General features: G+C 35.0%; 1 protein-coding gene across 6 annotated transcripts in view; it reads left to right on the forward strand.

Moving 5' to 3' along the window:
- The window catches only part of CDK14 (cyclin dependent kinase 14), a 701,485-nt gene that overhangs the window by 393,546 nt on the left and 294,380 nt on the right, over positions 1-13,559 (forward strand). For all 6 annotated transcript variants that reach the window (XM_044386363.3, XM_044386367.3, XM_044386366.3 and 3 more), the window contains one exon: positions 3,444-3,506. In XM_044386363.3, coding sequence (XP_044242298.1) covers positions 3,444-3,506 — 63 coding nt within the window. The remainder of the gene's footprint in view (positions 1-3,443; positions 3,507-13,559) is intronic.

Below are 13,559 nucleotides of genomic sequence, written 5' to 3' on the forward strand. Positions count from 1 at the left end.
AGTTTTCTAATTAATAAATTTCTGCTACGAACTACATTAATCCTATCTATTTTCTTTGGGTCTCTTTGTTTTTTTGGTATTCTCTAGCTTTAGTTTATTGGTTATTGTTTTTTTTCTTTTCAGGCATTCTTAAATTAAAATTAATGACTGTATTTAAAGATATGTATTTCCCTGACAATAAAGTTCTGGCCATTTTCTATTGCTTTAAAATCTATGTTGTATCTTACTATCACTTTTAAATAATTTAAACATTTTTGGTTTTCTTTCCTTTTAAAAAAAATTTCCATAAAAATAGATTTTCTTTCTTTATTTCTTCTTTTCTCATTCTCTCCCTTTAACTGCTTGTCTTCCGTCATTATTTTATTCTGCTATCATTGAACTTAAGACCCTGTTGACTAGAAGAAGCATGACTTGGTGTACTAGTAAGAGAGAAAAAAAATGCACTCCATCAAACTATGATTTAGTGCTTTCTTATCAAATTCAAGAGTTTTCACTTTATACCAAAGAAGGAGCCCTACATATTTTAATTCTGGCACTTTTTATAGAATCTTACCTGAAATTTTTAATAAATGGGTTTCCAGATAACAATTACATCTCATTCTTCCATCTGTTTTCCTCAGATGGTCCTTACATTGTTTGTTGATGACCCATGCCATCAGAGTAATAACAATAAAAAGTTTGCTCAAACACAGGCAATGACAACTACATTCCAAATACTGCCTGGGGAAGAGCAAATTCATGCTGTTATTCTAATGTCAGAGATCAAAAGAATTGTACATCTTAGAGTGGATGAAATATATTACATTCTGCTTTTAATATTATTTAGTTATGGCAAAAGGATGCATTATGACTTCTGTTTTCTAACTTTTAAGGCTTTATCTATGTCTAATACATTGTCAAGTTTTGTGAGTATGCCCTTTGTGTTTAAAAAGCATGTGTAGCACGAGTTTAATGGATACTAAAAGTAAGCACACTATTTAATTGTATTATTCATATCCTTTATAACCTTCCTTTTTTTTTTTGCCAATTCCATTTGTTGACTTTTGAAATAAGTAAGCTGAGTCCCCCAAGATTTGTGAAATTATTAGTTTCTTCTTTTATTTTTACCAATTTTTGCTATATATTGATATGCCATGTTGTTAGGTGTGTGAATGTTTAATACATTTTCTTTGAATTCTATTATGTCTGATATTTACATTGATATGATGATTCCTTTTTATTGATATTACCAATATGAATAACAAAATATAAATAACATAAATATGCAGTATAAAGTATATTATTTGTTATTTTCCTATTTTTTGTTTATCATTTTTGTTTGTATAATGGAAACAGTGTAAATTGGATTTTCTTTTGTATACTGAGATTTTACATTTTTATTAGGAATTGTAACATATCATGGATATATAATTACTGATAAGATTGAATATACTTTCTCTTGTTTTATTTGTTGTGTGTGAAGTGATGAACAAATGAGATACAGTTCTTCCTCTGTGGATTTTGTTGTATATAATGGGCAATATCTTAAATAATACCTCATTTTTGTTTATTATGTTATAGGTAAAAAGTACTTTCTCTTGTACTATTTTATTTGTTCTTCAAAAATCTTTAAGGGAGGTGTTAGCCCTATTCAAAAGGACAGAAAAATTAACATGGAGTTACGTGGCAATTTGGGGACTAGAATTCATTCCTCAGTTTGGTAAATGCAGTCACTCAGGAGAAACTCCATGGAACTTATAATTATATTTTAGGGTCATTTTTAATGAGCTATACTGTCTATAAAACTACTTCTACCTTTCTTCAGTTCTTCTCTGCATTTGACATTTTGCCTGGACTGAAGACACAGTGATTTCCAAATCAAACATAGTTTCTGCCCTCATGGAGTTTGATTTGGAAGCTCAACACCTTGGGTGTGGTCTAAGATGAAGGCAATATTGTCTTAGAACGTTTCTAAGAGCATTTCTTCAGTCCTATTTTCTTTCCCTTTTTCCCTTCAATTGGCTAACTTCTTTCCTTCTCTACTCACATCTAACTTCTTCCAAAGGCTTTCCCAACATCTCTACACCACAATAAGTTCCCCCGCTATGCCCTCAAACATTACCCAGTACTTTTCCTAAAATAATATACAACATAGTGTACTATAATTATTGGTATGTCTGTTTTTTGGTTGTTGTTTTTTTTTTTTCCTACTTGAAACTGTTTCATTTAGTTCTGTGTCCTTAGCGACCAGTGTAGTAACTGGAATACAGTAAGGGCTTAAGAAGTACATAATGCATAAAGAATGAATGCTAAATTTTGTACTGTATCCTCAGCAATACCACCTGGCATGTGATAAAACCTCAATAAAGGAGTCTGAACTATTGTCACGATAGCTTTAGCAAGATTCTTGAATATAACATGAAACTCTAAAATCTTCAATAATTGAAGCCTGGTAATGGAGCCTAAATACTCACGTTCAGTGGCTTTTCCAGAATGATAAAATGTTTCACTGTTATAAATCTTATAGTATCCTCTAATAAGAGGGAAAAAATTGGAATAGCAACTGTACATGTTTTTTGAATTTATGTATAATTCATAATATAAGCAGAATAAGCATTAAGAAGAAAATAAATACAATTGTGAGCAAATTGAGCTTGAGATAATTTAAAAAAATAATAGCATAAGATGTCTTTAGAGATTTTCCTTTTAAGTTATAGATTGTGATGAGCACAGGGTGTTGTAGGTAAGTGTTGAATCACTAAATTGTATACCTGAAACTAATATTACACTATATGTTAACTAACTGGAATTTAAATAAAAACCTAAAAAAAAGTTGTATCTGGATATATTCATCCTAACTTATAATTTTGAAAGTATTTATATTAATTTACAAAGTATATTTTGCCAAATACACTCGGGAGTTCTGGAAACTTATTAAATTATTTTTAATGAATATAGTTATGAGAAATTTAAATAAATCCAATGATTAATTTTTCTAGAATGATATATTTGTAGTATTTTCATCCCATACAAAGTAAATAATCATAACTTGCATTTGCACTTGAAGAATATAAGATAACTGCAGTTTAATTCGTTTAGTGTGTGTATGTGGGTGTGTTGGTTTGGTTTTTTTAAGTTATGGTACATATATTTATAGTTAAATTTTTAAAAAAATATACTTTCAATGACTAGGAAATTAGACACTGGACAAATCATGGACATGAATTCTTTCTAATACACAGGTATGTTTAATATAAAACAGAACATAGAGATAAAGATAATGATTCAATTGTGGTTAAAAATGAAAGGGTGGAGAAGCATTCAGCTACATACACTAAAAAATCCACCCACTTGTCTTATATTTGCTTTGTTCAGAAGGCAGTGGTGACTTTGAAGTAGAAAAATATTGATTCATCATGTTATAGCCAGAGGGATGTTAATACATTTTCCTTTTTTTCTTCTAGCACACTGATTTATGTCAGTACATGGACAAGCACCCTGGGGGGCTGCATCCAGATAATGTGAAGGTAGGAAAAGATCTTTTTAAGCTGAGGGTTAGCATTCTTCATGTGTATTTTTTTAGTTGAAGTCTAATCTCTCTACCGTAATTTAAAAAAAGAATTGTTGTATAAAGACAAGTGATATTGAAGTGAACCATGGTTATTGCTTTGTTTAGTGATTGGAAACCAAGTTTAAATAGTAATTATTTTCGCTAGCGTATTATTGTTTAGAACTTATTCTGTTTTCGTTTCATGGAGAAACATTTGCTAATAATAAGTGAGATCCACTAGAATGCTATTATAACACTGTTTTTAAGAGAAGAGAGGCTTAGGTAGCTTTACCTTGGACCTTCGTACTAAAGTGCCAGTAAGTTTTAATATAAAATATTATGATCCGAAACAGTGTTATGGTGAGTTCACAGTACATATGTTTTCATTTGTATGTACAAACAGATAAAAATGGTTTCCTACTGCTCTTTCATTTCTTTTACTACAAATTGGATTACCATGTCTCGAAAGAACTAAGTTTTTCTAAGATTTGACCCAGCAACCATTTTGGAAATGGTCTCAAAATTTCATGCTTCAAACAGGAGACTCTTTCTTAACATACGTAAGCGATTCAGAAGATAACCAAAGTTATATCTGAAGGTTTAAGGATGTGCTCAGATTTTATAATTCAAATGACACATTTCATGATCCTGAGAATCAGCTGAGTACCGTGAATGTATGTAAAGTAGAATTGTGCCTATTTCTTCCCATTCATTCTCTATTTACACCACTCTCTGCAAGAGGCACCGTCTTTCTTTTGTACTTTTCCCTTTGCCTGTAAAGGTATTACATATGGTATTTCGTGTGTGTTTATTTTGCTCTATAAAAACAATATATATTATTGTATGGCATTTAAAAAATATATCATGGATATCCTTTAAAATCAATAAATGACTATGTAGTTTAATTTTCCTAGTAACTGCATATGAGTCCATAGTATGAATGAACCGTAATTTTCATCTGTTTCTTGTTCATGGATCTTATGTTGTTTCTAGAATGTTGTTACTATAAATTATTCTAGAGTAAATAATAGTATAAAACCTTTACATTCTTCTTTTGTGTATCAGTTAATGGATTTTCTTTATTAAGAGACATAACTTCGGTTTTAATTAATTTGATTGAGACATTTGCCCATGAGGTTTAACATTATAGAAGGACTGTTTTCCTCTACTTTCACGAGCATTGACTATAACCAGTCATTTTAATTTTTGCCATTTTCGTAAAATTTTTTTTTTAAAGATTTTTTTTTATTTGACAGAGAGAGACACAGCAAGAGAGGGAACACAAGCAGGGGGAGTGGGAGAGGGAGAAGCAAGCTTCCCGCTGAGCAGGGAGCCTGATGTGGGGCTCCATCCCAGGACTCTGGGATCATGACCTGAGCCAAAGGCAGACGCTTAACAACTGAGCCACCCAGGCGCCCCGTAATTTTCACCATTCTGATGAGCAAAAACAGAGTATCTTTTATGTTAGTGTTTCCTTGACTATTAGTAATATTATTTTTTTCACATTTCTTGACCATTTGTAATTATGTTGCCTGTTCTTATATATTGTCCATTTTTCTATGATTTATTTTCTTACTTTTAATAAGTTGCAGATGCTTATTAATATTTGTGGCATTAATGAAGATTTTCACAATGGCCAGTTATGTTGTATAATTTTAAAATGCACAAACTTGTAACAATGCTGAAAAAACATTGGGTTTTAGATAAATAATAGAATCAACATGGTACTTATAGTCTGTTGTTTCATAAAGCTCTTTTTGTTGTGCACTTTTTGTTTCGTTTTATTCATAGAAATCTTTTAAATTTTTTGACTGTTCATTTTGCTTCAAAATCAGTATCCATTGACATAGACGTTTTTTTTGGTAGTTAGATTGGGGAAGAAATTTTGACAGATGGTAAGATGTGTTTTATTAATCTTGCTGTGTTTAAGTCCAACTCCAAACATTAATATCATAACATGAACATAATTTTGTTCTTTTCTTTCCCTTAACATTAAAACATTTCAAGTTGTCTCATTTACACATTAAATGTTCTCTTCTTAGGGTTGATTGGGTTCAAAACCAACAGTACAGTACATCCATACTCCTGTTTCCTACCTTCACCCTAGGGATCTGTGGAGAACCCAGCTGGTGAGACCTTCCGGGGGAGCCTAGGGGCCTGCCAGTCTCAGTGGACATCAGCAGCTACTCTGAGCAAACGTTGACTTCCTGACTTCCAAGTTCAGTGACAGGATTCAGATTAAAGACCTGACTGAACCTTTTCAGAGGGCACCTGGGTGGCTCAGTTGGCTAAGCATCCAGCTCTTGACTTCAGCTCAGGTCATGATCTCAGGGTTGTGAGATTGAGTCCCGCATCAGGTTCCGTGCTCTGTGCAGAGTCTGCTTGAGGTTCTCTCTCTCTCTCTTCCTCTGCCCCTCCCCCTGTTCGAGCACCCTTGCATTAAATGAGTAAATAAATAAATAAATAAATAAATAAATAAATAAAATCTTAAGGAAAAAAAAGGAACCATGGCATCACTGGATTTTTTTTTTTTTTAAATTCTCACCAACCTCTGTGTATCATTAGTTGTGGGCAAGTATTGGTGGAAAATTTTGTTGGTGAAACAAAGAAAAGGACTTTTTCTGCAAAGCATCGCCGTGTTCCCCATCCTCAGGCCAGTGTCACTGATGATTTCGGTGGTATTTGTACGTTCTGCTTCTTCCGTTACATTTTATTTTTCCTTTATCTTCTAGTGGTTTTGAGGAGATTGATCTCTATGTCGTGGTTTTTCAGTAACTTGTCCTTCCTTGAAATTGTGTTTCAGCAGCTCTTATCCAAGTTCTGCAAGTTTTTCTCTCCTTCCATGGTCCTCCATTGTATTTCAGATACCCGGTGTTTGCTCCCTGTCCCCAGCCCTTGTGGTGCTGTGGCAGTAAGCGTGGTTTATAGTTAGTGCCACGTAGGGTGTGGCGAGAAACTTAATGGTGACTGCGTTGTTCATTCAGCATAGAAATAATGTCAAAAATTAGATGCAACACCCACAGTGAGCCTGGATATTAGTCATACAGAGCAGGAATTATACCCACTCAGAAGTTGTTTGATGTGTCACAGAATGACGCTCTACTACATTTTTGCCTTTCAAAGAGCATGATATGATTTACCTCTTCTTACATCTTTTTGAATAACTGAAAGTCAGCAAAATATATTGATATATGGTATCTCTTTACCCATAGCTATTGAAATCTTGGCTCCTTGAGGATTTGCCAAAATATACTGGACAATCTCAGTTCTTGGATCATTTAAGGTTACAGGAAACCTCAGTAGTCATTTAAAGGTCTTCAAATTTGGCTCCATGGCAGAGTCACCTGCAAAGCTTTATATATATATATGTATATATATATATATATTTTTCTCTCTCTCTCCTCATCTTCCAGAATCAGGATCAGATTTCAAAATCCTTTTAAGAAGGGAATGGTGGGGGGGCGCCTGGGTAGCGCAGTCGTTAAAGCGTCTGCCTTCGGCTCAGGGCGTGATCCCGGCGTACCGGGATCGAGTCCCACATCGGGCTCCTCTGCTATGAGCCTGCTTCTTCCTCTCCCACTCCCCCTGCTGTGTTCCCTCTCTCGCTGGCTGTCTCTCTGTCACATAAATAAATAAAATCTTTAAAAAAAAAAAAAAAAAAAAAAAAGAAGGGAATGGTGGGTATTTGCTCAGACCCAGGGCTGAGAGCCCAGGGTGCCTCCCATGACCCCCAGTGTCCCCTCACTCTCTCTGTGACCCTCATGGCTTTACTGCTGCAGGACATGTATGCTTGCTAGCGATCCTGGCCTGTTTCCCTCTCACAACCTTACAGCCTGTCTTCTCCCATGGATCCTCACTCTGCCAGTGAGATGGTCGTAGTGGGCAGGGGCTGGGCAGGTGGGTGCGCTAGGGAAGAGCAGGAGAGACAGAGTTTGGCCTGTGATGCTTCAAGAAACAGATGTCAGACCTGTTTCTGCCTCAAGGTAGAAAATTGTCAGGGTCTTTGTGGATAATCTGACCAGTCTAAGAGAACAGACCAGAAGAATCTGACCAGTCTAAGAGAACAGACCAGAAGAATCCAGGTGACTCTACAGTGAAGACCTCCTTTGACAAATAAGTAGCTTGGAGGAAGCAAAGTTGCATGCATTAATTAGAGAAAGATAGGAAAGAAGACTTCAAAAAATTATCAATATTCTCTAACAGATTTAAGAATAACAGTATATCTATAAAACAAGAATGATAGGCTCTTTTTAAGAAGAGGAACTTAGTGAACAGAAAGTTGCTTTAGAAATTAAAAATATGATGAGAGAAATAAAAATTAACAAAAAAGGGTGGGTGATAAAGTTGAAGAAGTATGCCAGAAAATAGAGCATAAAACACAAATCTAAAAAATGAAAAAGAAAGTATCAAAAAAAATTAGAGGTCCAGTCCAGGGTATGCAATATCTGAATAATTGGAGAAAATAGACAGGAAGGAATCATTAAAGTAATAATCATTAAACTACACTATTTCCAGCTGTGAAGGATGTGAATTTCAAGATAAATAGGGTCCATTACATGCCCATAACATTTAATGAAAATAGACTGAGAATAAGATTCCTTATTGCAAAATTTCAGAACACTGGTTTCAAAGAAAAATCCTACAAAAGGAAATGGCTTTACTGCGATGGACCAAGAATCACAGCGGCATTAGATAATTTCAACAGCAACACCAGAAGGAATAGAGCAGTGGGTCAGTGGCTTGATGGTTCAGATTTAAAACTGTTCTTTTGGAGCGCCTGGCTGGCTCGGTTGATAGAGCATGTGACTCTTGACCTCAGGATCGTGAGTTCAAGCCCCATTGTGGGTGTAGAACTTACTTAAAAACAAATAAAATTATTCTCTCAACCTAGTATTCCGTACAAACTATCAGGTAAATGTGAGGGTAAAATAATTATTTTCAGATATTCAAGGAGTTGAAAATTGTGCCCACCCTAGCATCCTTTCTCAGAAAGCTACTCAAGGATGTACTCCACTAGAACTCCAGGTATAAACCAAGGCAGAGAAGACAAAGAAACCAAGTAACAGAGGCTAGCACAGGAGAGAGATGCAAGAGATTTTCAGAACAATGTTGAAAAGAATCCCCAGATGACAGTTCTATATCAGGTCGGGAGAGTAATCCACTGGTCCGATTAGAGCAGGTTAGAAGTTGCCAAGAGACATTTCCAAGAAGAGGAAATTGTTAGGTAGCACACCTAATGTGTTTGAGCAGATTTCCAAGGTGGGAAAAGAGTTTGGCATTTGAATTAGCAGTAACTACAAAGAAAACTACACGAAGAAAAACAAGCCACTAGACAAAAGAACTAGATCATCACTAACAGCAGGAAAAACAAATTCTTGTGCAGGGGGGAAGAAAAGTATTCATCGTAAACTTGATGGCGCAGGTATAAGTAACTGCTACACAGTCGTAGCATTAATTATTGGTATAATTCAAAAAATTAAAAACACCTCCTTACATGAGTCTGCTGTAGCCAAGCCAGCTCCTTCCAGGATTAGCATCCTAGAAAGGGCTTTTTGACTCTTTGTCCAATGTTCTTTTCCCTACACCGCATGATTAATACACTAAATTACTGTAATTAGCTTATGATTTGACTTTATATGCACTCAGTCACAGGTTTGTCATCATTTTCATATTGAAGATAATACTTATACCCTTTCTGAGGGTGTGGGAAGTTAAAAAATAGAATGCAGCTTGTTAATGCCTGTGTTTTGGCATCTGAATTGCGGTGCACGGAAGCAGGCGGCCCTTATTACCATGTTGGTTTCCACGGGCGGCCACTCACCTAATTATGCGCTGGCTTTTCTTCACCTGCTTAGACACAATGCACTCCTCTAGGGTTACATTTAGGATCTGCACTGCAGGTGGAATTATTCTCAAAGAAGTCTGACTATGACATAGTGACAGACGTCCCACGGGTATTTCTATTGGATGTATTAACATATTTTTTTCATGTGGTGATATTTGTTGTCACCTAAGTCTATGAATGCAAAATGAAGAGCATAAGAATAATATTTACTAAGTTAACAGCTGTTCAGAATGCTGAGCTAGATGTTAATTAAAAAAAAAAAACAGTTGAGCTAAAATAAGACCTTGTAATGGTTCTCTGTAAATGTAAGGAGATGTGAAAACCAGGTGAGATAAACTATTATGTTGAAAAGAGCATGTTCCTTAATAACTCCAAAGCTCTGTGTTTGCCCAAATAGCTTGTAGATCATTAAATGATTGCAATGTCATAAATACTGAATATTCATTAAGGTGAACAGAAGGAAAGTACAGTGATCAAATCCTTTGGCTTCTGAATCTGGCAATTTCGACTTTTAATTTCATTACTGGGCAGCAAGACAATATATGTGAAACATTTATCTTGGAATCTAAAAATGTGTTTTTGTTTACATTTCATATATCCTTGTTTATGGTAATAATATGGGATGTCATGTGCCTAAGAATTGAGACTGTTCTATAGTGTGAATCAGATAAAATTTCAAGCATTACAAAGATGATGTAGCATTGAAAAATGAAGGGGGGAGAAAGAACAACTGGAATGGTACATAACTCGTGATTTCATAACAAAACGTGGGATATTCTATGGTAATTTTATACTAATCAGCAAAATATCTGTTAAAGTTTATCTTGCTTGATGTATATTCCTTGTAAGTTCTGGAATAAACTCATAACTGAAATTGTCAATGTTGACTGAATTTCTAGAATCACTGTGCTATTTTGCCCACAAAATGTGTCTATTCTCAGTTTGACATTGTGAAATAAATATTCACTATTAACTAATGGTTTGTTTCTTAGCATAATATCAATTTTAGACAAATGGGTAATTTTAGCAGTTAATTACTTAGAGGGCAATTTAAAAATCTCAATCAAAAGCCTGAGGACATTGTCCTTGTTATAAATATTTATGATGATTAAAGGTATAGCAACCAATTGCTAGGACATAATTGGTATGTCAGAAACTGGTTAGAACTTTGGGGGGAGGGTAGTTTTTTTTCCCCCCTTTAAGCCATTCACTCTGAATTTTATTAGTTTTTGGCTACCATAGTTGAGTTGAATGCAGGACTTGTATTCTTCCATTTATAACTCTTAGTGATTTACAGATTGATCTTTAAGGTAAAGAAAATGATCATTAACAGTCTAAATTTTGTCCTTCTTTCAGCATTTTACGTGTTCTTTAAAAATTAATAATCATGAGAGACTGAAAATTAAGGTTCATAAAAGAAAAGATTAATTGCTGTTGTCTCCAGCTGATATCTAGAAATGTAAATGCATGAATCTTAATATCATGACATTGGATCTTCCTGTGATTTTCTGTAATGTACTTTCCATGTTATCCTAATGGCTTTTCTGGAAGATTCCTTGCAAAAATGCATTTGCACTTTTTTAACGGAATTGTTTTGAGATAACCCAAAATAATCAAAGTAATTGTGAATACTCTGCCTTATTCTCTGAAATATCTGAAATCCTGCTGGCATAAAGCTGAGTTTCATTTTTTTATTTCAATATCTATATTAATTAAAAAGATATGAGGATTATTATGCTTGAAAAATTGCTATTTTTCTTTCATAGTCCAGGAAACAAGCAGGTGTATAACAGACAGAATAATGTTATGCCAAATTAAGATTGTCTTATACAGATGGCACTGAGAATTGATTCCTAAATGAGACTTTCTAATGTTCAGATAGAAAATCAGATAACACCTGATTTTCTCCATACTCTGCATTAGAGCTCTCATTTAGCCGGTAATGATTTCCTACTATGCATTACTGTGGATATATAGAGCCTTTTCCCTTTCTGTATTTTGGGAAATATGATTATTTCATGAAGCTATTAAGGAGTGCTTTAGTCTCAGCACCTGTCCAGGTTTCATTTGAACATTTTTATCCTATTTTTATTATAACAAAATGATCTTCCATATCTAGAAAGTGAAGGATTAACAATAAAAGAAACAGTAGAAGAAAGCGACACTCCATGTGTTGATTCATATTGTGCTGGACATTCAGAAGGGGTCTCAGTAGTGAATTTCTGGTGAAGATATGGAGCTGCTTTCAGTTGCTCAGATCATGTCCTTTGTATCTTTGGCATCATCTGCCGATCTGCTTGTTACAGTCTGGATCAGACAAAGGAATCAAGGCAGCTAATTAAATGGCAGAGTGCATTAAAGGAGTGCATTAAAGCCTAGATTGAAAAGAACTCACCCCAAAGATTGATGAAATTGGTCATTAGAAGTATGCCATATGATGTTCTGTAAGATGGAAGATAATTGTAAGATGAAATTCCCCAGCTTGCGGAGTACCCAGTGAGAGCACATCCTCCTGGGCTGTAAGCTTCAAGCCTTCACCTTGCCTCTGTCCCAGATAAAATGGATCCTGCACTTGACCCCTTTGTTTGCATGTTTTCCAAGACAAACATGAGGGCCCCGGAGGGAAATCAGCCTGGGTAATAGAGTTATGTACACTCTACCAAGGATTTTTCTGATTTTTGGACAGGTACAGCCTTCAGGTGACTAGCTAGTACATCTCATAGATATTTTGTCATAAATGTATTCATTCCTATTATTTGAGACCTCTCTGAGAGGATATAAAGAGAGGTTGGTTGATCATTGTATCCAAAGTGTTTCCTGCATTCCGTTTGAAATTTTAATGTGTTATAGCTTATGCATATGAGCTTTTGCTAAGACCCTTAGACTCAAGATTTATCACCTTTGTCAGTTTTCCAGTATGCATCTCTCCCTTTCCTTTCTTATTGTAATTTTATTGTGTTTTTATCTGGAAGCCTGTACCTCTTACTCCCCTTCACCCATTTTGCCCATCCCCCCCCCACACCCCTCCCCTCTGGCAACCACCAATTTCCTGTTTATAGGTCTGTCTCTGCTTTTTGTTTATTTGCTTGTTTATTTTGTTTTTAGATTCCACATATTAATGGAATCAGATGGTATTTGTCTTTTTCCGACTGACTTATTTCACGTAGCGTAATACCCTCTGGGGGGTCTATCCATATTGTCACAAATGGCAAGATCTCATCTTTTATTGCTGAGTAATATTCCATGAGTGCGTGTGCGTGTGTGTGTGTGTGTGTGTGTGTGTGTGTGTGAACGTGTGTGCGCAGTGCCATATCTTCTTTATCCATTCATCTATCAATGGTCACTTGGGTTCCTTCCATATCTTGGCTATTGTAAATAATGCTGCAGTAAACATAGGGGTGCATGTATCTTTTTGAATTATTATTTTCATTTTTGTTGGGTAAATACCCAGTAGTGGAATTATTGGATAATATAGTATTTGTATTTTTAATTTTTTGAGGACTCTCCATACTGTTTTCCATAGTGGTTCCATCAGTTTGCATTCCCACCAACAGTGCACAAGGGTTCCTTTTTCTCCAGTTCTCTCCAACACTTGTTATTTCTTGTCTTTTTGATTCTAGTCATTCTGACGGGTGTGAGGTGACATCTCATTGTGGTTTTGATTTGCATTTTTCTTATAATGAGTGATGTTGAACATCTTCTCATGTGTTTTTTGACCATCTGGCTATCTTCTTTTGGAAAATGTCTATTCAAGTCCTCTGCCCATTTTTTAATTGGGTTGATTGTGGGTTTTTTGGTGGTGTATAAGTTCTATATATATTTTGAATATTAACTCTTAATCAGATATATCATTTGCAAATACTATCTTTCATTCCAGTAGGTTGCCTTTTTGTTTTGTTGATGCTTTCCTTCGCTGTGCAGAAGTTTTTTATTTTGGTGTAGTCCCAGTAGTTTATTTTTGCTTTTGTTTCCCTAGCCTGAGGAGACATGTCTAGAAAAATATGTCTGTAGCCAATGTCAAAGAAATTACTACCTGTGTTCTCTTCTAGGAGTTGTATGGTTTCAGATCTCATTTAGGGCTTTAATCCATTCCGAGTTTATTTTTGTATATGGTGTAAGGAAGTAGTCCAGCTTCATTCTTTTGCAAGTAACTGTCCAGTATTTCAAGCACCATTTATTGAAGAT

Source organism: Ursus arctos, unplaced genomic scaffold, assembly GCF_023065955.2.
Source record: "Ursus arctos isolate Adak ecotype North America unplaced genomic scaffold, UrsArc2.0 scaffold_3, whole genome shotgun sequence".
Lineage (NCBI taxonomy): Eukaryota > Metazoa > Chordata > Mammalia > Carnivora > Ursidae > Ursus > Ursus arctos.